Source organism: Orbicella franksi, chromosome 5 (assembly GCF_964199315.1).
Source record: "Orbicella franksi chromosome 5, jaOrbFran1.1, whole genome shotgun sequence".
Taxonomy (NCBI): domain Eukaryota; kingdom Metazoa; phylum Cnidaria; class Anthozoa; order Scleractinia; family Merulinidae; genus Orbicella; species Orbicella franksi.
In genome coordinates, this window is record NC_138149.1 from 12,167,620 (window position 1) to 12,193,434 (window position 25,815).

The 25,815-nt window shown below is 40.0% G+C and overlaps 1 protein-coding gene and 1 pseudogene across 2 annotated transcripts; one reads left to right on the forward strand and one right to left on the reverse strand.

Moving 5' to 3' along the window:
* Window positions 1–7,968: 7,968 nt before the first annotated feature.
* LOC145486267 (uncharacterized) lies at window positions 7,969–25,811 on the forward strand. Of its 2 annotated transcripts, XM_081464900.1 has the most exons (12): window positions 7,969–9,833; window positions 10,690–11,003; window positions 15,085–15,232; window positions 15,766–16,032; window positions 16,833–17,012; window positions 17,928–18,173; window positions 19,180–19,365; window positions 19,720–20,027; window positions 23,179–23,326; window positions 23,733–24,035; window positions 24,639–24,947; window positions 25,431–25,811. In XM_081464900.1, exons 1-12 carry the CDS (start codon window positions 9,761–9,763, stop codon window positions 25,793–25,795), a joined length of 2,847 nt encoding a protein of 948 aa, XP_081321026.1. In that variant the 5' UTR covers window positions 7,969–9,760; the 3' UTR covers window positions 25,796–25,811. The 2 variants fall into 2 exon arrangements, with proteins under 2 accessions (XP_081321026.1, XP_081321027.1); XM_081464901.1 differs by lacking the exon at window positions 10,690–11,003 and having other exon boundaries at window positions 9,780–9,833.
* Window positions 11,652–15,158, reverse strand: LOC145486304 (uncharacterized; annotated as a pseudogene).
* Window positions 25,812–25,815: the final 4 nt, after the last annotated feature.

The following is a 25,815-nucleotide window of genomic DNA, read 5'->3' on the forward strand; positions in this document are numbered from 1 at the left end:
TTATCATCATCATTATTATGTCCTCTCTCATAGGGCGGAGACCAAACCATGGTCCTGAGGCACCACAGGGCTATAAGAGTACCTCTATTTCATTGATAACACCCTCCTCAGAATGTAAGATGTTCCCAGTAAAGCGATCCTTTGCAACTCGCCACTGTTTCATTAGCCAAGGATCTTTGCTGTGTAGTTTTATTGTTCCTTTTTGATAGTTCCGAGCGCTCTAATGATAACTGGTACTGTTTCCGTCCTCATTCCTCACATTAGGCTTGTTTCGATCTCCAGGTCCTCATATTTGAACAGTTTTCCAATGAATTTTAATGATGTGTTTCTGTCTGAAGGTATTGTCGTGTGTTGCATATAGGGAGTTTAAGATTGGACTAAGAGTACGAGATTGAGTACGAGTTCGATTTTTGGTTTCAAACCAGTGACGTTTCTAGAGCCCTCGCTTTTCATGTTGGTTTTAGGCAGAGGGGGAAGCTCATGGGATGAAATGGGTCTGCGATTTGATAATGTGAAGCCTGAAAACCAGAATTGAAAAGTCGTTCTCGTACTCGATCTCGTACTCGTACTCAAATTTAAGTTCAAAGCTTAAAATCAAAGGATTTTAAGCTTAAAATCAAAAGATTTTAAACTGCTCTACAAAAAGAAAGACGTTGTTGGTTGATTGCCAACCGAAATAACTGTGAACGGGTCAGCAATTCGCACCAATTATGCCACTCGACTTGATGAGAATACGAAATATGAATTTGAGGTCTTAGCCTTCGCTTCTGCTGGCGATGGACCAACGAGTTCAGTAAAGGTTATGAGAACAGTAGAAGATGGTAAAAATACATGTTTCGTATTTTACTGTTGCGCTGTTTTTAAGTTAGAAAAACATATGGTGGCTACTTTCTTTATTTTCTCTTATAGATATCGAGCATCGATGTTCGTTATTTGGCAAAACCATGCAAAAAAAAAAAAAAAAGAAAGAAAAAGATTCAATTCACTAAGCACTGTATATTAATTAACGACAATCGGTGTATGTTTCTGATCGTTTTTTTTTTTTTTCATTTTCTATATCGGTTCCTTCGTGTTTCACATTCTTTTTATCTTGTATGTACAAGAAATATGTACACATATTAAACTCCAGAGTTATTTATTCCTACTACAAAAACGTTTATTACATTAGGTCGTTGTGAAAGAGTCATCTTTTAACCCCCTTCGCAAGACACTTCCCTTACTGAAATAGTTTGTAAGAAAATGAGCGTTTTCACGTGGAACCAGCAAAAGCAAAATCAGTTTGATAAACGGTTGGCTTATAATCTTGATAACTCTGCATGCTAGGCGGCCCCGAGGAGGGGCGTGGGGGTGGTAGATTTCGGATGATACAGTACTTTTACCCCTAAATTATGTGCACTTGGCAGACCTCGGTATATTTTGGACATCGCTTACAAGGCGAGCCAGGGTGGTAGCGTACAAGGTGTACGCAATATTCACTACTCGATGCTGAAACTTTTAGTGGGTCTTCATTCATACCCCGTCAAAATTTTGATGTGTCAACTGTTTCCCCAAGTCATTTGACATTGCCATAAAACCATATCTTGTCATGTAAATTCTACGTTCTTTCCAATTTTCTTGAGTAGTGAATTCATTTTACACTTTTACATTATCAAGTTAAATGCTTTATTTTCTGATGTTATGTGAAAATGTGAAACCTTAATGACGGCATGTGGAATCACATGGGGTCACATCAAGTGTGAGAAAGGTAACATCGTGTAGAGTAAGCTGAAGGCTATCTCTGAAATATAAAATAGCGGTGGTGTCGTAGTTGTGGATATAAAGTAATTGAACCAGGTGCGAGTTTTCTTTTCTTTTTTTTTTTTGGTAATCTACGTATAGTGCACCCCCCCCCCCCCACCAGAATAATGAAGGACGTTTCACCAACGTCCGTGATATGTGAAGAGCACACGCTGTGTTGTTTTTGTTGCTATGCAATCAGTGACTCTCCAGTTAGTTACTCTTGGACAAAGAATGGACCGGATCCAATTAAGACGACATCAAGGCTATAAACAATAACATTTTCATCACTCCTCGCGGTGCAAAGGATTATGGGGCGTACGTGTGCAACGCTTCAAGCAGCTTTGGTACTACAACTTCCGAAATAACCTTAACTGAAGACCGAAAGTCATCGACTAAAGCAACTACAAAGGGAGATGACAGTGAGTGCATTTTGCTTGTATGCTTGTTTGTTTGATTATTTGTTTCTTTGCATTCTAATGCCATCGTGCAAACACCTGGGTAGCCTTGGCCACTGACTGTTGGTGTATGATAAAAACAACACGTGATTGCTAGTGGGTAGAATATTGCTTGGTAGATTCTATCATGGTTTGTCAATCCTTGGAGAGGTAACTTTTAAAATACAACATAACCGACGGAAATTTCAACGTTCTAGCAATGTAAACAATGTACCTTGCTCAGTGTCATCAGACTTTTCATCAAGACGCCAGTAAAGAAGCGCGATTTTTTTTACGAATCAAAAGACCTAAGAACAACCAAGCCTTGAAAGAAATATGTATTCGTTTCTGATCTAAACATGGTTGCCACGTGCATCACTTCAAAAGTCCCTGACTTTTCCTTGGTTTAAATAAAAAAAAAAACTTCCCTAACCAAATAAATATAAAATGTCAGACAAAGTAGCGGATTCTAACCTCCAATGACAGCCATCATTATGACTGACAAGTTTTCAGCAAATTTTCCTTTTTCATTAAATCTAATAAAAAAAAAATCGTCAAGATCACAGATACCCCAAATTAATTTTTTCCAGCCTTCAATGGTGTTTAATCAGCCGTGTTAAATTATTTCAATTTTCCTTCACTTTTCTTCACGAGGAATGAATTTTTCTCCAGAACATTTCATAACCTGTGGCAAACCTGCGAAACTCATGACAATACTCTTACTGTCTTTTTCTTTGCTTTTTTTGAACGTTTTCCAGGTTTTTCCAATATCTACCGTGTCATTGTCATCGCTTTGTCCTGCCTTGTTTTGGTGCTGCTTATTGCAGTTAGCCTGCTGACATGGCGCTTTAGACGAGCTGGAAATAATAAGAGAGAAAAGACGCCACAGAGGGACACCTCTGATGAAGTTGAGCGACATGGCTCAAGACGTGACCAGCATATACCAGAAGAACTTTCTTACATGGAACTCAAACCCGGGCCTTTGGAAGAGCTGCCACAAGCAACTCAAAATTATCAGTCATTACAGGGCGCAAATTTGTCTTCTGCATATTACAGTGCAGGATATGATATAGCCCTGGGAAGAGTAATCAGGAGGATGAAATTTACTACCGCAACTGATCACGTAACCATCTATATATTATAAATAATCACCTTTGAATATCCCGAAAAAGAAAAGAATCATATCCTTGTTTCCATAGGGAGTCTGTTGCAAATGATTAAGCATTTTTACAGCCGTTTTGAGACTAATTTACCAAAAAGAAAAAAGAAAAAGACTAATTTGTGTTTAAATTTGTTTTATCTTTCCCTACTCCGTACAGGTTGGATGTTTGGGGGGGGGGGTGGGGGGGGAGTGAGAAAACCCATAAATATTTCAACATCTCTGTCGAGTTCTTGTAACAAATGAGCGTTTCAGTCTATCGAAATATAATTATAGAAACAATTACCTGCATGTACTTCAGTAAAGGTAAAATACTTTTTAGCTATATAAAAACAAAACGTTAAAAAGTTTTTTACCTTTATTGAAAAAAATGTAGGTAATTACTTACGGCAACTATCAAACTGAAGCTTCGGAGAGCAATACCAAAGGGTCAATACAGGAAACAGCTAAACATCACCAAACTTATAAGTGTACCAACACCAACAAAGATGACTTTGTTTTGGAACTGAGGAATCATTTTAGCTTGCTTTCTACCGTAACTGAGGAAGAAGACCGCGACGTTAACCGTAAATGGAGTACCATTGACAACCATGCTTTGAAACTACAAAGCATGTTGTGGGCTACAGACAGAACAAGGTCAAAGCATGGCTAACACCTGGTACATGGCAGAAGATAGATGAAAGAAAACAGTTTAAGAACAAGTTGATTAAGAGGTCCTATATAGAGAAGCTCGCTGATGAAGCTGTACAAGGGGCTGTCGGGGGTTAGATGAGTGTCCTCTACAAGATCGCTAAGCGCGTTTGTGGTAACAACACCAACCAAACTGCCCCTGTCAAAGATAAGAATGGCAATGCTTTAACAACAGAACGTAAACAAGCAACCAGATGGGTACAGCACTCGCAAGAGGTGCCTAACACTCCAGAACCAGATGAACCAGTCAACCCTCCACCAGCTGAAGACGTCCTTCAAATTAACACCAACCCACTCACCGAAGCTGAAGGTAGAGCTGCCATCAAAGCCATAAAGAGTGGAAAGCTTCTGGGATTGACTCCATCCATGCTGAGATGCTGAAAGCTGACATTGATACATCTACAAAAATTCTGACTGACCTCTTCACAACCATCTGGACCAAGGATAACATCCCAGCTGACTGGACAAAAGGCCTTATTGTCAAACTATCAGAGAAAGGGGATCTTCACAATTGCAACAGCTAGCGAGGGATAACTCGCTTCTATCTGTCCCTACATGTAGAAAAATTTTCTGTAGAATTCTTCTGGTGAAGATCGAGGCAGGGTTTACGAAAAGTAGAGGATGTATTGAACCATTTTCTCTTGATTGAACAAACTTTCGCTGCGGAAAATCATCGAGCAGTGCTTAGAGTGGAACACATCTTTGTTTATTAACTTTATTGACTTCACGACGGCATTCGACAGTGTGCACCGGGCAACTCTGTGGAAGATTCTGCATTCATATGGAGTTCCAGCTAAGATTGTCACCGTGATTGAGAAATTCTACGATCACTTGAATGCAGCGACATCTTGGATGATACTACTCTCTCTGAGTGGTTCCCAGTGAAGTCTGAAGTGAGGCAGGGGTGTATCCGTTTGCCCATCCTCTTCTTTGTCATCATTGACTGGTCCATGAGGAAGACCACCTCAGACAAACCCAGAGGCATCCAATGGAGCTTGTTTTCTCACCTAGAAGACCTCGAGTTTGCTGATGACCTCGCTCTTCTCTCCACAAACCATTCCAACTTACGAGAGAAGACCGCTAGACTGGAAACCTATATTAAGCAAACAGGTCTTAATATCAACACAACCAAGACTCAAGCAATGTGGCACTGCTACCCCGACTGCACCGATAACAGTCAGTGGTGAGTCACGTGAGTTTGTGGAGGACTTTACATACCTGGGCAGTCTTATCAGTAAAGACAATGGGGCACAAAAGGACACCAAAGCTAGGCTTGGCGAAGCTCGCGGTGCATTTGCCCGAACTTCATCCCATCTGGAAGTCAAACCAGTACAGTCTCAAGACCAAGGTCCGACTGTATAACAACAATGTGAAATCTGTCCTGCAGTCTGCATGGGTCTGAGTGCTGGCGTGTCATAAAGTCGCACATGAGTAAACTTGAATCCTTCCACAATGGGTGTCTCCGAAAAATTTGCCACATCTTCTACTCAAATAAGATCTCGGGAGCTTAACAGGAAAACTGGTTGCTAGAGTGTTGTCGTGGACATTAAACGTAGACAAATCCGATGGCTGGGCCACCTACTTAGAATGAGTCAGTCTCTTATTCCCAAGCTAGGATTGCCTTGTAATGGACACCACCTGGCAAAAGGAAACCAGGTCGGCCAAAAACCACCTGGCGCCGAACTGTCATGACTGATCTCAGTTAGGTAGAATTCACTTGGGGTGAGGCACAACATGTCACACAAAATAGGGATAAATTTAGAGGGATTGTTGTTGTCTTATGTCTCACAGGGGATGAAAAGGATTAAGTAAGTAAGTACATTTTAGCTATATAACTTAAATACATGTACATGTTGACAACATTACTTTGACAAATTTTTTTCCACGACAGAACCGTATAGGGTTAGATTTCATCGCTGATTTAATATCTCAACGTCTCCGACAATGTAGAAGATTGCAGCCACCTCAAAATTAAAGATCGACAAGGAGTATGAAAGTGCATCGTAAACGAAACACTTTGAAACACTTCGGTCTCTTGAAATTTGCTCCTCCATGGTAGAGAAACCTCAACGAAACTGTTCAAAGTCGTGATTGAACACGGTGTTAAAGGGAAGCATAAAATTTTAAATATGAATGTGAAAAATTACCTAAACAAAGCAAGCTTTGCAAAGACTGTGGAACGTTTGACTTCTTGACTTCCTAATTTTGCTCACGATTCTGTGGCTATCACGACACGATTCGTCAGTCTACGAAGGTTTGCATAAGCAAACGAGCATCGAACATGTGATTTCAGAACGTTTCTTAGTCCAAGAATACTTAACGAATCGAATGTTAGATAATTAACCAGGTTAAACTTACACTACTGGCTGTAACACAGCTACATTTTACCTATTTATACAACTGAAGTGGCCATTCTTCGCGAGCTGTTGTCTCGTGAAAGTGATTTAAGATGGCAGCAAGAATTCGCTTTGTATGGGTTACACGAGGCAGCTTTCATAAACACTGACTGGAAGGCAGCCTCAGGACTGCCAACAATCCCTTTTTGCCCGACTTTAAGTAAAAGGCCCTGAGATTGGAATAGGATAGTCCACTACCAGCAATGTCCCGGGCCTTCGACTGTGTTCTGATTCAAATGTTTTCAGTGGGGTTGACTGTCTGAAGTAGTTCGTGGCGCCGATGTAAGAACACGTATGTCAGGTTGTCAACTGCTTGTGAAACGCTAATCGCTGCTGAACAATTTACTATATTTTCTTTGCTTAACTGAAGGGGATTTAAAAATGATTTTTTGCAGTGCTACAGCATCTTCCAGTGCTTCTTGGGTTTCGAAGTCTTCACTGAAAAGGTGCGAGTACAGAGAGGATTGGTTTGACTTGCAAAAGCTATCCTGATGGGAGTTGAAGAGCCGGATGTTTTTGTTTCAACAGATCTTTGACAAGAATGTAACTGTCAGCAAAACAAACGTTAAAAATTTATTAAACTTGTTAATTGTAATTTTGACAGACCTCCCTTTTTTTGGAAAAATAGAGAAAAAAAGGTTTCCGTTTTCCCCTAACTCATAAGTATTGTTGTATACCGGATTCCAAGCCTTTTTGGATATCAGCGTTTTGTTTAGGACGGGCCTCTATTTTGCCTACGTCATTATTACAGTATTTAGCACTGTTCTGCTGTTTTTAATCCGTCAGGCGTCTTGTGATTGTAACAGAAACACACGTTCATGGCGATAAAATTCGATCTCGCACTTTTTAGACGTGTCGCTGTCTTCACAGTATTTCTTCATTTGGTGTTAGGTGAGTTTGATTTCCTTTGCAATGCCAGATGAAGTATATACGTTTTGGTTGAAGTGTCACAATACAGCTGCGTTTATAGATACTTTTCTAATTCTATTTGAAGTATATAGCCCAATCATACTTGAAACATATCTGTTATAGTGTGTCAGATCGCCCTTACGTTTCTTGACAACTTCTATCTCAGTGAAAGTAACAAATTTTACTTCCTATGAGTGTGGTTTTAGTGATTGAGTGTCAACGTTTTGATAGCTGTATTGATATGTCAGAGAATAGCCATTCTGATGGCTTTATCTAGAGGTAGTAACACCAGTTTACAAATAAAATATGACTTGTACTTTCTAATTCAGGTATTTACAGATAAAAAGATGGATACAGCTTCCTGCACCCAAGTAGCCACATTAACACACTAGTGAAACTTTTATTCTGGATATAGACAAAGATGATATAGACCTTGAGGTTACCCATATATGACATTGCACATTATTTGAGCTTTTGAATAATAAATAGGTGTCGCTCATTTAGAGTCTGGTTTATGCACAAAAGGAAATTGTATCATTAAAGTACTGACATGGCTTGCCACATATTAATTGCTTGTAAAGCTCTTCGAATCAAGAAACAATTTATGGCTTGAATGAACGTAACAAAACAAGCTGATACCAACAACAATAGAAACAGCAACAACAACCACAATATTTATTTGTGCCACAGGAAAAAATACTTTTTTCCTGCCTTTGTCTAACAAGGGTAAAAATAGGTCCACTATGCGTAATTGTGTATGCTTTCAAGCATGAAACTCTGCCAAGTTTTTGCCCGTGTACGGAAGCAAAAATCTAGCTATGGTACAACGAGAGGAGTAAAAGTAGCCCTGGAATCCGTCATTCTGGTTATTTATTTCGGTTATCACGTAATCATTCAGCATCCAATGCGACCTCCGTACTCTCGATCGTTGTTTAGTATAAGGAAAATTTTTTCTCAAACCTCTGGTACTATCATTTTTAAGTTTTTCCTTTCGGGCAGCGATAAAAAATGCCATATTTTTGCCCCATTGGGAGATTCTATTACAATAGTCTTCTTTTTTACAAGAGTGTCGTTTAGTAAAAGGCCCTCACGGTCAGGAAATCTTTACGGTTCTCTGGTTATGACAAACTCTACGGGTTTAACAGGGGAAATCACATGCAGCCAGGTAAGCAAAAGCTTCTTGGCCAGCAGAATTGGCATGTTTGGTGCTATGACCAGAGCAACATTTTTGTTTTTGTTTTGTAATTTGTTTTTGAATTTGTTTTGTTTTGAATTCAATAAGGTTGGCAAATAACACAGCTGTGAAATATTCACCACGATGCTAATCTGAGTAGTTACACGAGGGTCTATTATAGCGGGTCGTACATTCCGCACACCGTCATATTTTGTTCTTTCGGGAAACCGCAGACCCGACGCTTTCGTTTTCTCCTAAAACCACAAACGCCCTACTATTAGGACGATTATCATCATAACTGATCTTTCAAAATTCTATACGATACGTTAGCTCAATATAATCTTTTTCTCCTCACAAAGACCACAAAATCTTAAGAACAGAACAAATTGTTTCTAACTTCATTCAGTAACCAGCGAACAAAAAGGTTTGATGTCTTGTGGGCTGTTCTCAAAAACAAAGATTTCTCGAGATGTTTGAATGACCGCCACGAAAACACGCAAAAAGCGAAAACCGCGAGCTAAATTTTTGATTTCCCGCAACTGCGCGATAATTTTGTTAACGGTAAACCGCCAGATCAATGTGATTGTACCCACAAAGCGGCAATCAAAATCGGCTTCAACCGCCAAACCGCCAGAGTATAATAGACCCTCTTAAACGTTATATTAAACATTTCATCAATTTGCGCATCTTTACCAAAGTAATGGTTAATAACATTTCCATTACTGTGTAAACTTTATACCATCATCAAGATGTGAATTGGTGTAGTGTAAATTATAATAACATTCTATAATCGCAACTGAAACAGACACGATATCAATCGTTGCTATTTGTTTAGCCAAGGAGGATGCTCAACACAAATCTCGAATAATCATTATTATTTCTGAAAAAGAAGTTCTTTTGAACAAATCTAGAAATTGGGCAAAGGTTTATTTTAAGAATCGTTTTCATAATGAATTGAAAAGGATAATTTTGACAGGACCTCCCTTTTTTGTTGGAAAAGTAAGGAAACAAGAATTTCTTTGCCCCCTAACAGGTCCTAACACGTAAGTGTTGTTGTATGCCGGATTCCAAGCGTTTTCGGATATCGATGCTTTTCTTAGGACGGGCCTCTATTCTGCCCACGTCATCTCTAGAAATACATGTGTCACCGTATTTAGCTCTGTTCTGCTGTTTTTAATCCGTCAGGCGTCTTGTGATTGTAACAGAAACACACGTTCATATGGCGATAAAATTCGATCTCGCACTTTGTGGACGGGTCGCTGTCTTCGCAGTATTTCTTCATTTGGTGTTAGGTGAGTATGATTTCCTTTGCAATTCCAGATGAGGTACATACTTCTTGATTGAAGCACCCAATACAGCGGCGTATGTAAATATTTTTTTCGAATTTGATTTGCGGTATAACCCAATCATGCTCGAATTATGTCAGATATAGCTTGTTTTCACCACAGTAATTGCAAGACCTGTTGTTATAACATGGTAACATAGGATTGCCCTTGAACAGTTGTTAAAAGTTAAGACACACTAGTTAAAAGGTTTTTTTTGTTGTTGTTTTGTTTTGTTTTGTTTTTTTTGGATATAGACTTTGAGGTTGGCCACATATGATATTGCACATTGTTTGAACTTACGAATAATAAATAGGTGTCGCTTATTTATAGCCTTGTCTTGACAGCTAAAGGGTATTGTATCATTACAGTACTAACATGGTTGGTTTCATACTGATTGCTCGTATTGCTCTTCGAATTATATTGCTAATTACACGCTAGTCTGGAAACCAGAATTAGGTCTTATTTCTTGAAATGGGATAATATGCTTATTGGACTACGTTGAGCCTTAAAGCAAACATTTTGAAGCCCGAAACTTTATGCAACTGTAGTCAGTATTTCTGCAGAAGCAGACTAAACTAAACCTAAAAGCGATAATAAGAGAATAGATGTCGCCCAATGTGCAACCCAAACGGCACTGCAGATGAAAAGGAATAATTAGATGCCAGCTTGAATAAGCTGTTTACTCTCAGCCAGTGAGAGGATACATATCCAAAAGATATACATGTATAGTCACTCAGTTTAGCTTTGGCAAAGCCCAAAAGCAAATTGAATGAATCGGTGTTGAAGTTGTTTCCATGGCCATTGCACTTTTCCTCCACGCCAGGAAACTGTAACGATTTGAATCTTGGGATTGGAAGTGGCGCAATTCCAGACAACAAGATAACTGCTTCTTCCGTTCAGAGTGCGCGCACGCCAGCCAAGAATGGTCGAGTGAACTACACAGCAGCATCATCCTGGTGTGCAGGAGCAAGCGATCCTAGTCCATATCTACAGATTGACCTGCAGACACTTCACATCATCTGTGCTGTGTCAACCCGGGGAAATTCACAGGAAGATCATTGGGTGGAAACATATACATTGCAATCATCTACAGATGGATTAGTTTGGACAGATTACAATGACGCTTGTCAAGTGAAGGTAAATTGGACATGTGTACTTGGCTAAATGTGGTTGCCGTAGACATCGCAAGGAGCCGAGTTTTAGAGATAAAATACAATACCTTGACCATCTAGATGAGTATGGTGGCTCCCTGTTGTTTTGCCATCGCTCGCGCGCTGAGGACGAAAGCTCAAGTAATCTGCGCGCGCTCGAAGGAGAACGCCTGTGTTTTTCGATATTCATGACGTCAACATGAGCACAAAAAGTGAAACTGACAGTAAATTCCTCCCGTTTCCTTGGGTAAAATTCCGTAAAACTTGGCAGACTGGTAGTAAATATTTTACTTTAGTCGGAGCTCGTTTTTCAGGGAAATCTACAGGACCAGTTTTATTGCAACGGTGCAGGACAGAAATTTGCAAAAATTTAAAAAACTGCCTTTACAAACCCTACCTTTTCCGTGTTTAAAATTCGTATCTCAGAGAATGCGATATGCCGTGAAAATGTTGGAAAATTTCACCGAAGTAAATTCAAGAAAATCACAAATAAAGCCATAAAAAGTAAAAAAAAAAAAACACATTTGTTTGGGCATTCATAACTCAAAACAAAAGCTCAACATTTTCACAGAGATGACAGTAAAACACTATTTAATCATTGCTTATTACATGTAATAAGTTTGAGAGGGCTGGGTGTAATCCAGCAATCAAAACATAATACTTGTGCATGCTTGCAACACAGTTTTTCTATCGATCTGAAAATAGACATAGGCATAGGCCTTTCCAAAACAATACATGATTCTTCTCAGGGTTACTTTGTGCCTTTCTCTTTGTCTTTTATTCCCTCAGTATCTAGAACAAACCTTCTTTAGCAAATCGTACCCCTTTCTTGACACACGTCCAATTCATGCGCATTTCCTTCGGGCTTAATCGACCAAGACGTCATCTTGCCTACAGATTTCTTTCTTTTTTTTTTTTGTAGTTCCAAGTTGGAAATTGCAAAATATCTCCCTTTTTGAATAATTGCCGAGGGGTTTTCCCGCTTTCCAGACCATACAGAAGCATTGTTTTCCACAATCGAGTTAAAATAGCCTTATTTTGGATTTATAAGAAACGATTTGGAAATACATGAAACAAGAAATATGAGCGATAGAAACAGACGCTTCGGTGCATCTTGCGCCATTATCAAGGTTACATAATTAAAGATAAAAAGAGGTTTGTGAATGGGCTAAGTTGAAGAGAATTTGCATAAGAGAGTGCCAAGCTAATTACATGAATACTTTAGCACGAAGAGAATCAGACTGCACATTCAGTGCTGGTTTAAGATCTTGAATACAAAGCATTTCATTAACAAGGCAGTCAAATTTGTTCGTGCATTGCTTGATTACACTGTAGCGTGCTAAGAAATTGGTCGGAACAGCAGTGTTATGTTCTTTGGAATAATGTTTGTAGATAGATGACGCCTTTTGACGGTGTCCCTCAACGCGCGTGTGAAGGTGGCCCTTTGTGTACCCAACAGAACCTGCATCACACACGTCACACTTGAATAAATAAACGACGCATTGCTGGGTTACGATGTTAGGCTTGGGCTCACGCAGGCTTAGATCTTGTTTAAGCTTGCGGCTAGTAAACACGGGTTGGATGGTCTCTTGCACCCTGCTGCTAAGATCTCTAAGTTGTCGTTTGACAGACACTGCAGCATCCTGATCTTTATAGGGGATAACTATCCGATGGCGTCATCGGTATGCTGCTTGGGCTAGTCCAGTGCGACTCTCGAGGCGATAAACCTGTTGATGACGGAATCAATAAGGTGATTAGGATACCTCAGCTTACAGAAGACTCCTCTCAAGCGTTCACACTTTTCTGAGAAATGCGCTTAAGATGACGATAGCCGGTGCGCGCGATCAAGCATGGTGACGAGCAAACCATGCTTGTAGCGGCTGCCACATGGCTATGATAGTGCAGGAGTAGCCCAGTGTTTGTCGGCTTAACGTAAACCCGTAAACCTTTGTTTCAACACCTGGTACACGATTTAGAAACTGCACCCCAAGGAAAGGGAGCATCCCATTTTCCTCTACTTCTATAGTGAAGGTGGCGGCGCTATGGGCGTGGTTCAAGGTATCCAGAAATACTGTAGCTGCTGCAAGATCTGGCATCTTGACTAGAGTGTCATCCACGTAGCGGCGGTAAAATTGTGGGAGTTTTCCTTGACTTTCTAGGGACTCTTCAGTAGAGCACATGAATACATTAGCCAAAAGGAGTCCAAGGGGAGACCCCATAGCTACTCCATCGGTCTGTTCGTACAGAGCCCCGTCAAACTGAAACAGCTGCCCCTTTGTAGCAACGTGTAGAGGATATCAACGAGATCAGATCTAGCCAAGTTTAGATCATAGGTGTCATTGAACCAGTTGTTCTCGAAAGCTTTGCGTGCCAGGATGTCAATTGTTTCGTCTAAGGTTACATTTGTGAAGAGCGATGAGATGTCATAAGAGACCAAGATTTCTTCCGGGTTTATCTTAACTCCACAAAGGTCGTTTGTGAAGGCAAAGATATCAGTGATGGTATGTTCATTTACCGACAGAGGCTTAAGCTTAGCATCAAGCCATTTAGCAAGGGCGTAGTTGTAAGTGCCCGTAGCAGATAATATAGGACGCATTGCTAACTGCCTCTTGTGGGTCTTGGGATACCCGTATAAGTGAGCGAGTCTTGATCCAGTAGGTCGAACGGAGTCAGCAATCCCCGATGGTAAAATTCTGCGCACTGTTGATTGGCTGACTGGTTGCACACTGTTGACATGAACATACCATCACTGATATCTTTGCCTTCACAAATGAAATTTGTGGAGTTAAGATAAACCCGGGAGAAATCTTGGTCTCTTATGACATCTCATCGCTCTGCACAAATGTACCCTTTGACGAAACAATTGACATCCTGGCACGCAAAGCTTTCGAGAACAACTGGTTCAATAACACCTATGATCTAAACTTGGCTAGATCTGATCTCGTTGATATCTTCTACACGTTGCTACAAAGGGGCAGCTGTTTCAGTTTGACGGGGCTCTGTACGAACAGACCGATGGAGTAGCTATGGGGTCTCCCCTTGGACTCCTTTTGGCTAATGTATTCATGTGCTCTACTGAAGAGTACCTAGAAAGTCAAGGAAAACTCCCACAATTTTACTGCCGCTACGTGGATGACACTCTAGTCAAGATGCCAGATCTTGCAGCAGCTACAGTATTTCTGGATACCTTGAACCACGCCCATAGCGCCGCCAGCTTCACTATGGAGGTAGAGGAAAATGGGGTGCTCCCTTTCCTTGGGATGCAGCTTCTAAATCGCGTACCACGTGTTGAAACAAAGGTTTACGTTACGCCGACAAACACTGGGCTACTCCTGCACTATCATAGCCATGTGGACAGCCGCTACAAGCATGGTTTGCTCGTCACCATGCTTGATCGCGCGCACCGGCTATCGTCATCTTGGGCGCATTTCTCAGAAAAGTGTGAACGCTTGAGAGGAGTCTTCTGTAAGCAGAGGTATCCTGATCACCTTATTGATTCCGTCCCTACCCCGAAGCCAGTGCTCTTCCATTTTGGTCATTTTTTTGTTGATCTTAATTAAGTACGCCATGTAAGCTTGTTCAGTCGATTCTGCCACAGCTTAAATTAGCCTTGTCCTCAGGCTGACACTGTTGATTCCAAGACAATTTATTGCTAAAAATCACTTTTTGCTCAAAATAAATTTCAATTAAAAAAAGACCTCTTAACAAACTTATGAAGTGATAAAATACTCTTCGCTATCTACAAACCTCCCCTGCGCTTTGGCCGATACATATTCCAAGATACCTTGAGTTTTGAAGGAATTAGTCTTGTTGACAGCTCAGGTAACTTGCTTTGTGTATCACCGGACAATCGATTTCCTCTTTAACGTGCATTATCGAGTTATGATGCGCGCGGGAAGTTTGGAGACCACGAAATAGGCGTTAGACGTTGCTCAGGGCACAGCAGGTTACGTGTGCAGAGTTTGATAGCGGAGGTTTGCTAGCTATATTATAAAATTTATTTTTGTTTTTTCCCATGAAAAAGTAAATATTGCCAAAGTAGTAACCTTTGGTTTGTTTTGTTGTAGTTATTTCAGGGAAATTATGACCGAAATTCTGAGGTCAAGCACGTTCTTATTGATGGAGTGTTAACGAAGTATTTGCGATTCTTGCCAAAAACGCATCACAACAGTATATGTATGAGAACAGAAGTCTTTGGGGTGAAACAAGAACCAGGTAAAGACTTACATTTTTCTTAAATGAGAGATAAATGCTGTCCTCGTTATATAGTCGACGCCGTTGCAGTTCACCCTAAACTCGCGTCAAACTACTTAAAACCGCCAACATACGTGATAACACAGTCGTCCTTTTCTGTACCTTAACAAAGGTGCACACGCGATTCAGAATAAAAAAATGCACTTAAATCAGTCTGAACTTTTAAAGGTTGCTGACATTTCGAACACTTTCCAGGAGTTATACTTTGACGGATCTAGAGCAACATTGCACTTTTTATCAAGTAATGAAACAATAGTGATATGACACAAACGCTCAGTCATTGGTGAACAAATTGTGATCATCCCCATCTTTGAGCTGTAAGTTTCATTATTTCCCTTTAATTACTTGAATGAGGTTTCCCCGATTTACCCGATTTGGTTTGACTGCTGTGAAACTACTCATGCATGGCTACAGACATTTCTTTATCGTATTCCGAAACACATCTAACCGTCTACCATTTTCAAGCTTACTGTGTTTTATTTACACTTGAACAGAGAACCTTGCTCTTGGGAAGCCCGCGGCTCAATCTTCTACATATGGTAATGTTCACTCGTTAGGTGAAGCAGGGAAAGCAGTGGACGGGAATCCCGATGCTGATTTTAATGATGGACACTGTTCGCACACTTTTCGAAACAATCCAAGTTGGTGGCGAGTAGACCTGGGCCCAAATGGCGTGCCAGTGTCCGAGGTGTCCATCGTCAACAGGTTTTCGTCGAACCCTAATGTAAGGCTCAGGAGTAAGGACTATAAGATAACATTGGGTAAGTATTATTTTCAGCCACGGTGAACGGTTTTACTTACTTTAGTAAGTCCACTAAAGTGACCGCGGTCCTCAATATAACTGACAGCAGAAGGATCAATCGTAGGAAAAGTGGCATTTATAAATTCTGAGATAGCCTTCTTAATACTCACTTGCAGTCTACTATTTATTATAAAATAACTGAGCTTCTGCGCGAGTGCTCATTGGTCGATAGGTGTGTTTAGATGAGAGTATGTAAACACGATTGTGACGTTTCAGATTCGCGCGTATTTTTGAGAATTATTTTACAAAAGCAATAGAGCATTTTTTTCCATGTTTACATAGCCTCATCTAAACACTCGGGGGCTGGGAGAATTCTCGAAAGTTATGCAAACCCGAGACGTAGTCGAGGGTTTGCATAACTATCTCGAATTCTCCCAGCCCTCCTCGTGTTTAGATGAGGCTATGTAAACACGGAAAAAGTGCTCTATTGCTTAACTAGTTACCTGTCACCATTACGGCAATCTCATCGGCTATGTTCTTCGACGTCTATCTATATCATGACAGCCTGGAAAACTACTCCACTTATGAAGGGTCATTCTCGCTTGTAATTTAGCTTTAATGAAAAATATAATAAGCCATGCAAACCAGCACTACAGATAATAATATATCAAGTCACAACATAGTAAAACTACACGTTCACTGCCAGGAAAGTTCTGTGCAAGCAAACTTCAATGATTAATCCAATGACTTCATAATATCCTTAGTTTTCATAGAACATTTAAGAAGCCACTGTGATGTAATTTGGTCTAAAAATGGCAGGTGACAACACAGATGTGACTCGAAATCCTCAATGTATGGGACTCTACAGTTTTATTCAGTTCAAAGCATCAGCTCTATGTTTCACGAATCCACTGACGACTGGCAGATATGTTGGTATCATGACCACGGTCGCGAAGCCAGAGTGGCTAGCCCTTTGTGAAGTGGAGATCTACTCAAGAGGTATTTGTATATAGCTTTCAGATCATTTGATACAAGTAACTAATTTTAATGGGAAGACAGACCTTTTAGACAACCTCACTTAAATTAGTTATATTAGTTATATTAGTTAGAGTTCCTCTTGTTTCCGAGATAAAACACACTCCAATCCACATCCTCACGATTTCCTATCACCAGTTTCGATTCGACTATTACTGGACTCAGTTATCCTGGGTCCAAGATTAACCTTGATACATGCATGTACATATTATGTAGATTTAAAGCAAACTTTCAGTTGACTTTGGCTGATTTAGAATTAATTCTCCATAGCTGGAACTGTAGAAATGCTGGTAGTGCAATTTTCGTCTTACAATTTGAGCATGAAGTATTAAAATTTACCCCACCATGCACTACCCTACCCTACCAACCCTATATCACATCACCATGCATTTCCTTGCATTTCCTTGCATTGCCTTACATTGCATTACACTGCACAGCACTGCTCTACAACACAATAATTTCATCACATATACTGCATGTTTGCATTGTCAGTAATGTAACGTCTAATGTAGCCAAGCCCTAAACCTAATCTGGAACAAAGAACAAAATAAGAAAGTAGATATTTTACAGACATAAAAACATATCCATTCCAGGTAATTAACAAGTCAGGAAAAGGCAACTGCGAATGGCCACTTTCAATTTTCTTTTCCTAGAATGCTCAAAATCGTCATCGCAATTCCTACCGAGTAAAGAACTGATTTAGCAGTTTAGCCCCCTTCTTTTCTGGCTGAACCAAATGGGAAATGTAATAACATAAAAGTCATCAAAACTCGCCATGACTGATTATTAAAGTCTATTTTGAACCAGCTGCGACAACCCAAAATACAACTGAAAAACCACTTTGTGACTTACATGGCCATCACTGCTTTTATTTTCCAGAAAACCTGGCATTTGGCAAGCAAACGGATCAGATTAGCACGTACTCTGGTTTCGACAGTAGCAAAGCAGTGGATGGTAACAGTAACACAAGCTTTACTGTTGGATCTTCATGCGCATGCACAGAGAGAGCAAATCAGCCTTGGTGGAGAGTAGACCTCGGACGAGAAGAGCCAGTGTCTGAATTGTACATAGTTAACAGAGGTGACTGCTGTGGATCTCGTCTGGAGAATTTCGAGATCAGAGTGGGTAAGTCAGACTACACTGGATTCAATGTTTGTTTGATATGAGGCGGTACAGAGGCGGGTAAACTCAAGCCATGCTTGCTGTCATTGTCGCGCGCACTTAGACTTGTAAAGCACTAAATAAATATAGAAGTCAAGAACCCACCACGTTATAAAAAGATTCGTGAATAATCATCTTCGCCTTGTCTTGCAGGTTTCTGATGTACTATTTATTGAATTTATTAGTCAATTAGAATGGTAAACGCCATACTTGTGTCCCGCGGAGGGGCCCAAAAATAGGACGGCCGGAAATCAATCACTTTACCCCTGCTATTTAAAGTCATAATGTAGACCTCATGAAGCAGCAGGCATTCACATATTCACTATTATGAATACGTTAATTGTCCAGTCCACTTGAAAACACAGGATGAGTCATTCTTTACAAGGTACGCAGCAGCCCTCTTGCGGCCATCCCGATGTCGTGTGGTGCGAAAACTTGGATGTTAAAAATTCCCTTGTTACCAACCGAAGAATGATATTGAGTTGAAAGCTTAAAAAGAAAATATATATATTGGGGCCTTGAAGCCGCTCTGTTTTTTAGAATTTGATGGTGTCACGTGAAGACAGGAAACTATAAAGTAACAACACAATAAACTCTGAATGACTTTCCTTGCATGTTCAAATTTTACAGAAGACAAGTCCAGGATATCTACACGAATGAAAGTTATCACAGCACTCTCAAACTTCGTGAACGTTTTTCTCACGAAAGAAAGGCAACAAAACATGAGACAAATGAGTTTCAAAGCCACGTTAAGTGTGAACTAATTCAAAATCGCACGGAAACCCCTGGATATTACTGTTGGCAATACGATTATAAGAACAGTATGAAAACGACTGAAATTTACATGTACAGTGTGCAGGGTTTTTTTTTTTATTTCTTTTTTTTTTTCTTTTAATTTGCTTGCACCTAAAGATCGAAAGAAGGTCACGCTGTTGTTGTTGTTGTTGTTGTTGTTGTTTTCCTCTAAAAGGGTCACAGAACAGTGATGGAGGCGTGGCTAATCCTAGATGTGGTGGTATCCATGCCGTCCCTCAAGGCGAGGGCAAATCCTTTTACTGTCGTCCCTTTTTGTACGGACGATACGTGACCATCAGAAGTCTAAGAAGCAATAACCTGCTCACACTCTGTGAAGTCGAGGTGTTTTCAGCAAGACGAGGTATAACACGCTTGATGCTTGATCATTTAGTCTACCTTCTTCTTGGGCTGAAACTTATATGTGACCGAACACTGTCTTGAGTGTTCGGATATATCTTCTTAATCGAAAACGTAAGAGTAAAACCCAGGGGAAAACTGCGAAATAAAATCGTAAAGATCTATGCAAATTACGATCAGAAATGGCTTAAAATTTTGAAAGGTCTGGCATCAGCTGTTCGACTGCATGCAAACAGGATATTATACACTGAGAGCAAAGATACCATTTCCTTAGCTCAACAAACACACTGTAAACACAGAGATAAATGTTTGAGAGCAAATAAAAATTAGCGTTGTACGCCACTTGATTACGTTTCAGCGTGTCAAATTCAGGCCATCGGAGTAGGAAGCAGATACACTATTCCAGACAGCAGTTTCTCGGCCTCGTCAACAAGTGGTAGTAATGCACCATCTAAAGGTCGACTAAACGGACAAGGTGCTTGGTCACCCAGCAACGACAACATTACTAACGACTATTTAGAAATTGACCTGCAATACGAGTTCCTTATCTGCGCTGTGGCTACGCAAGGAAAGTCAACCGCTGATCAATGGACAACAAAGTACAAGCTACTTACATCACTAAACAATAAGAATTGGGTTACCTACCAGGAAAGCAACATGGACAAGGTTTGTTTGATTGAAGTCTCAGGACGTGATATGTTGTTATTATTTGGGAGCTTCATCTAGGGACCTTAAAATTTAGAGGCGTCATCTAGGGACCTTAAAGGAGTAGGTCACTCCAAAAACCGTGTATTTTTTTCCATCGCCAATAAAAAGTTCACATTGAGTTGAGTTACTCACCGTTGTTTTAGCTTCTGAAGTGGATGCGATCCCAATGAAAAAGAAGTGAAAAGTTCGACACCGGGAGCCGCCGTTTTGAAAGGATCTAGAAGGCCAGGCCGCATATCCGTGACGTCATTCCGTCCGAATTGGCGCAAAGCTCAAATGCTAAAGCTCCTCTTTTCTGTTCTAAATTCAGTTGAGAGCTAAAAAATTCGGCCCGGGCTGTAAAACCGGAACCAAAAAGGATAGGGAAAGAGAAGTGACTTTCCTTAACTTGCCTAAAAAGAGCAAAAAATTGCCAAAGAAGTGGTTCGAACAGCTACGTCGGGATTAGAGATTCATGCCAAAAAAACTCGAAAATGTGTATGTGTGCAATGAGCATTTCGCATACGACTGTTTCAAAACTCAATACCGATTTGAGCTTGTGGCTGGAAACACAAGAAGGAGGTCATTGAAGAAAAATGCTAATTCCGACAATTTTTCAACCGAAGGCCTTTGTAAAGGCACGTATTGCAAGCGAACGGCGCATCGCAAGGAACGAAAAGAGGTAGCTATCAATTATACTTTTCATTTTTAAAAATATTTTCGCCCGGCAGAGCTGTCGTTGACTTGACGGGGTAAATATTATTTCTGCGCAAGAAATTGAAGCTCTTCGCAGGACTACAGGGCTTCAATTTCAAGAAAAAACCTTGGGGCCAGTTGGCCCCCTAAGTTTTCAGGTTTAGTCGCCAAAAATTTTCGACCCTTCAGGTAATATATTTTCATGAAAATGACGCTAAAATAGCGTGAAGCACGGGTCAGTTTTTATGTATAATCAGTTTGCCGCTTTTTTTATTTTTTCTATAATAGGGAAAATGGCTGAATGAAATTCTTTTCTTCATTTACCATTTCGTAGACTGGCGCTAGGGTTTTCGTGTTTTCGTGTTCATTGATGCATAGCGACTGCATGCGTTTTTTTGAAGTGATTTACTAAATTTCTTAGGGTACCATGGGAACTTCAAATGCCCTGCAGATTTCTTTAAAATTACAAGTCAGACTAACCCTGTACGGTTTTCTTTTATCAAAAAAGTATTTTTCGCTTTATAAATCTCTTGTGTGGGCTAAAATCAGAGCGTGTTTAACAATCATAGGCCTTGACAGCCGGGGATGAGGTAAACTACTTAAAATTTTTAAATGCTGTCTAATTTGATTTGGAATACATCGGAAGAAGTAGTTAACTGTACATCAGTCATATCTACATATCGACAGTTACCGATAACAAGTCCTTCTATAGCGAAATGCGATATCCGCATGTAAATGATATTTTGTCTGAAATGTGTTACAATTTGTTTTCAATTTAATCAACACGATTAAGTTTTTGCATTCACATCATTTTTGGGAATTGCAGTTGCTAATGAAAGCAAATCTACGGTAAAAAATGAAGCTTTAATTTTACCGCATGCTTTGTCAAGTAACGAGGCGAGTAAACAAGACACTTGCGATACGGATAGACACACTAGCAGAGTGAATTTTCCTTCATCAGCTAATGTTTACGCATGTAAAAGTTCCATATACTTTTTTTCTTCTATCCAAAGTATATTACATACGCTTAGCTTTCCACAAAAAATCTTATGTAATGATAAGGAATGTCGTCAATTTCACATTTCACGTCAAAGACGACGATTTCACTTCGCATCTTACATGTAGAGTCACTGCGTATTTCACAAGAGTCCACGTAGTCCATAAGCGTAAAGAAACCTGGCAAACACGTATGAGCACGGGCAAAAAGTATCCAAATTTTATAAGTACAAACACACACTTGTGAGGTAAAAGCATTCGCCCGATTTAAACACACCATTGAAAACTCGTCAGTTTCTGTGATATCAGAACTCCCTCCGCATTGAACCGCCAGTAAAATAAAAATGGAGACAAATCAGATCAAAAGCATTATACTGGGGATTTATTTAAGCCACCAATTCAATTTTGAGCGCAATATACAATTAAAAATAAACTTCCTCTTCCGCTAACTGCGTCCATTGTAATTGTACTGCAAAATGTACCTTCCATCTTGGTGACCTACTCCGGCTGTTCTCGGCAACAAACACATTCTCTTTGCGTCGGCATGGTTGCACATCTCTCACAAGTACACCACAGAGCATTTTCCAACCAATCTTCCATTCAACTTGATTATTAACATCCCCGGAATCACTAGCACGCTCTAGCTTCAAGCGCAGCCATACTAAAGCTCAAATGAACAAACACATTCTCGGACGGAATGACGTCACGGATATATGACCTCGCCTTCAAGATCCTTTCAAAATGGCGGCTCCCGGTGTCGAACTTTTCACTTCTTTTTCATTGGGATCACATCCACTTCAGAAGTTAAAACAACGGTGAGTAACTCAACTCAATGTGAACTTTTTACTGGTGATGGAAAAAAATACACGGTTTTTGGAGTAAGCTACTCCTTTAAACACCCCAATTTTCACGTTTTTTTCTTTCGTTCTGAATTACAACTGAGTTACAAACCGCGGCTATAGAAAGCAATAGCAGCAACGTTAGTCAGACTTGTTTTCCAGCATGGTGTAGAGCCCAAGATATTTTAAAGCGTGTTTTCTTTTAAGGACGTCCTCCTATTGAACAATAACAGTAAGAATCCATCACAAACTCATTAATGATTCATCAAGTTTAAACAGAGGAAATCATGACCAGGACAGTGTTTGGATATCTGATCTTAATTAGCATAGATTTTTACGATTTTGTTTCTCCTTTTTTGTCCTTAGTTTTAGCTTTGATTGAGAAGATATATCAAACACTCAAGACAGTGTTTGACCATATTTCCAAACATCTCGAAGATCGTCAAAAATACTCTGCTGCGCGTCGTATTTTCAACTCTCTTCTCGGTGTTTGGAAATGTGGTAACGGTCTTTCGTGTTTGATATATTACTTCAGATTACGATGTAGCTCATTCAGCAATAGGGCGTGATGATGCTGTAAGTGCTTCTTTGGTTTCTAGATCTTCAATGGTAATTCTGGAAGAAACGACATAGTGAAACACAACCTTAAGAAAATCACAAGAGCAAGACTTATCAGGTTCCAGCCAACGCTTTTCTCGACTCATAAGGTTTTGAGAGTAGAAGTGTTTGGAGTACTTAAACCTGCAGGTACGCCAATAGATGTGATTGGAAGAAAGATTTAACTTGAACGGTATTCAAACCCATGACCCTGCGGTACCAGTGCAGCACTAGAACCAACTGAACCAACGTGACTGCATGAAATAGGATACATGGTAATAGTAGAAATTCTGCCATGCTGGTTGGAAAAATAATAGGGCAACCTCCAGAGCTATCACGGGAACTCAGCCAGTCAGGCTTTTCTCTGTATTGTTCCGGTGCTCGTATTGTCATCGAGCACGGCGAATTACAATTTGTTCGATGTGACCGGTTTTACAACAGGCATTAGCACTGCGAAAGCATTTGCATTTGCTGGTATATATTTAATTAACAAATGGACAAAAAAAAAAAAATGAGCTTTAGGTTCTTAGCGCATAATTTAACTGAACCATTTCAGTTCCTTCACAAGCGCCCATCGTGTTTACTGTGATTGCAACCAACTCTACCACTATTAAAGCATCGTGGCAGTTATCCCCAGCAGACTCAAGACCTGAAATCATCAAAGGATTTAAACTGTTCTACAATAAGAAAGACGTTGTTGGATTGCCAACCGAAATAACTATGAACGGGTCAGCAACTCGCACATATTATGCCACTGGGCTTGATGAGAACACAGACTATGAATTTCAAGTGTTGGCCTTCACTGCTTCTGGTGATGGACCAAAGAGTGCTGTAAAAGTTCAGAGAACTATAGCAGATGGTAAAATACATGTTTCGTATCTTACTGTTGAGCTGTTTTCATTATATGGCTAAGCAACGCAGAAATGGTTGATTCAATTTAGCGAGCACAGTATTGAGTAAAGACAATAGGTGTATTTTTGTGATCACTTTTCTCGTTTTCGATCACTTCCTTCGTGTTTTGCGTGTCATTTTACATTACCATAAAACCATATCTTGTCAAATGAATTCAACGTTTTTTCCACTTTTCTTGAGTGTTTAATTCCTTTTTACATTCCATTATCAAGTTAAATGCTTTATTTTGTTATTTTCTGACAAAATATGAAATCCTAGATTAAAGGATACAAGATGACGGTCTCATGACGGCATGGGCATCACATGAAGTCATGACCAACAAAAAAGTCACATCTTGTAGAATAAGCTGAAGGTTATCTAGAAAACAGAAAATATGGCTTAATAATAATCTTTATTGAGGAAACTTTTTCACGTACATGTGGTTTTCGAAAAGGACCTCAAAGATTAATATTAATTAATCCCAACAATAACCCCATAGAGATGGTGTCGTAGTTGTGGGTATAAAGTAATTGAACCACGTGCGATTTCTGTTTTTGTAATTTACTTATAGTGCCACCCAGAATAATGAAAGACGTTACACCGACTTCCGTGATATGTGAAAAGTATACCCTGTGTGCTCTTTGTTGCTATGCAACCAGTGATTCTCCAGTTAGTTACTCTTGGACAAAAAATGGACAGGATCCCATTAATGACGACATCAAGGTTATGAACAACAACATTGTCATCATTCCTCGTAGCGCGCAGGATTATGGGTTGTACTTGTGTAACGCTTCAAACAGGTTTGGTAGTACATCTTATGAAATAACCGTAGTTGAAGACCGAAAGTCATCGACTAAAGCAACTGCAAAGGGACATGAAAGTGAGTACATTTTGCAATTGCTTGCTTGCTTGTTTGTTTGTTTGATGATTTGTTTGTTTGCATTGTAATGCCTTCGTATAAATACCTGGGTAACCTTGGCCACTGGCTGTTGGTGTATCGTGGACGTGACGCGTGATTGCTAGCGGGTAGAATATTGCTTAGTAACTTCTATGATGGTTTGACAATCCTCAGAGAAGTAATTTATATACAACATAACAACGGGCCGGGCGAAAGAGCTTTTTTCGCGCGGCCGATTTTGTCCCGCTCTTAGGGGATCACAGTGACCCCAAATGTTTCTTCCAGCGATCAAAGGTATCGAGTCCTGAAGCCGTGTTAAGTTATTTCAATATTCCTTGACTTCTCTTCAAACTATCAATTTCCCTTTTCTTAAGAATTTTTTTCCTGAACATTTCCTGACATGTGGCAATCCTGTTAAACTCATGACAATGTCTTTTTTCTTTGCATTTTTTGTACGTCTTACAGGTTTTTCCAATATCTACCGTATTATAGTCATCGCTTTGTCTTGCCTTGTTTTCGTGGTACTTATTGCAGTGAGCCTGCTGACATGGCGCCTTAGACGAGCCGTGAACAAAAGTGAACAGACGCCACAGAGGCACACCTCTAATGAAGTCGAGCAGCATAACTCAACACATGACCAGCATGTACCAGAAGAACTTTCATATATGGAACTCAAACCTGGGCCTTTAAAAGGGCTGCCACGCGCAACTCAAACTTATCAGTCATTACAGGGGGCTAATACGTCCCCTGCTTACTACAATGCAGGATTTAACCGTGGAAACAATAATCAAGAAGACGAAATTTACTACGAAATAGGAAATGTCCAGTGATACCTCAAGTTATTACGAGA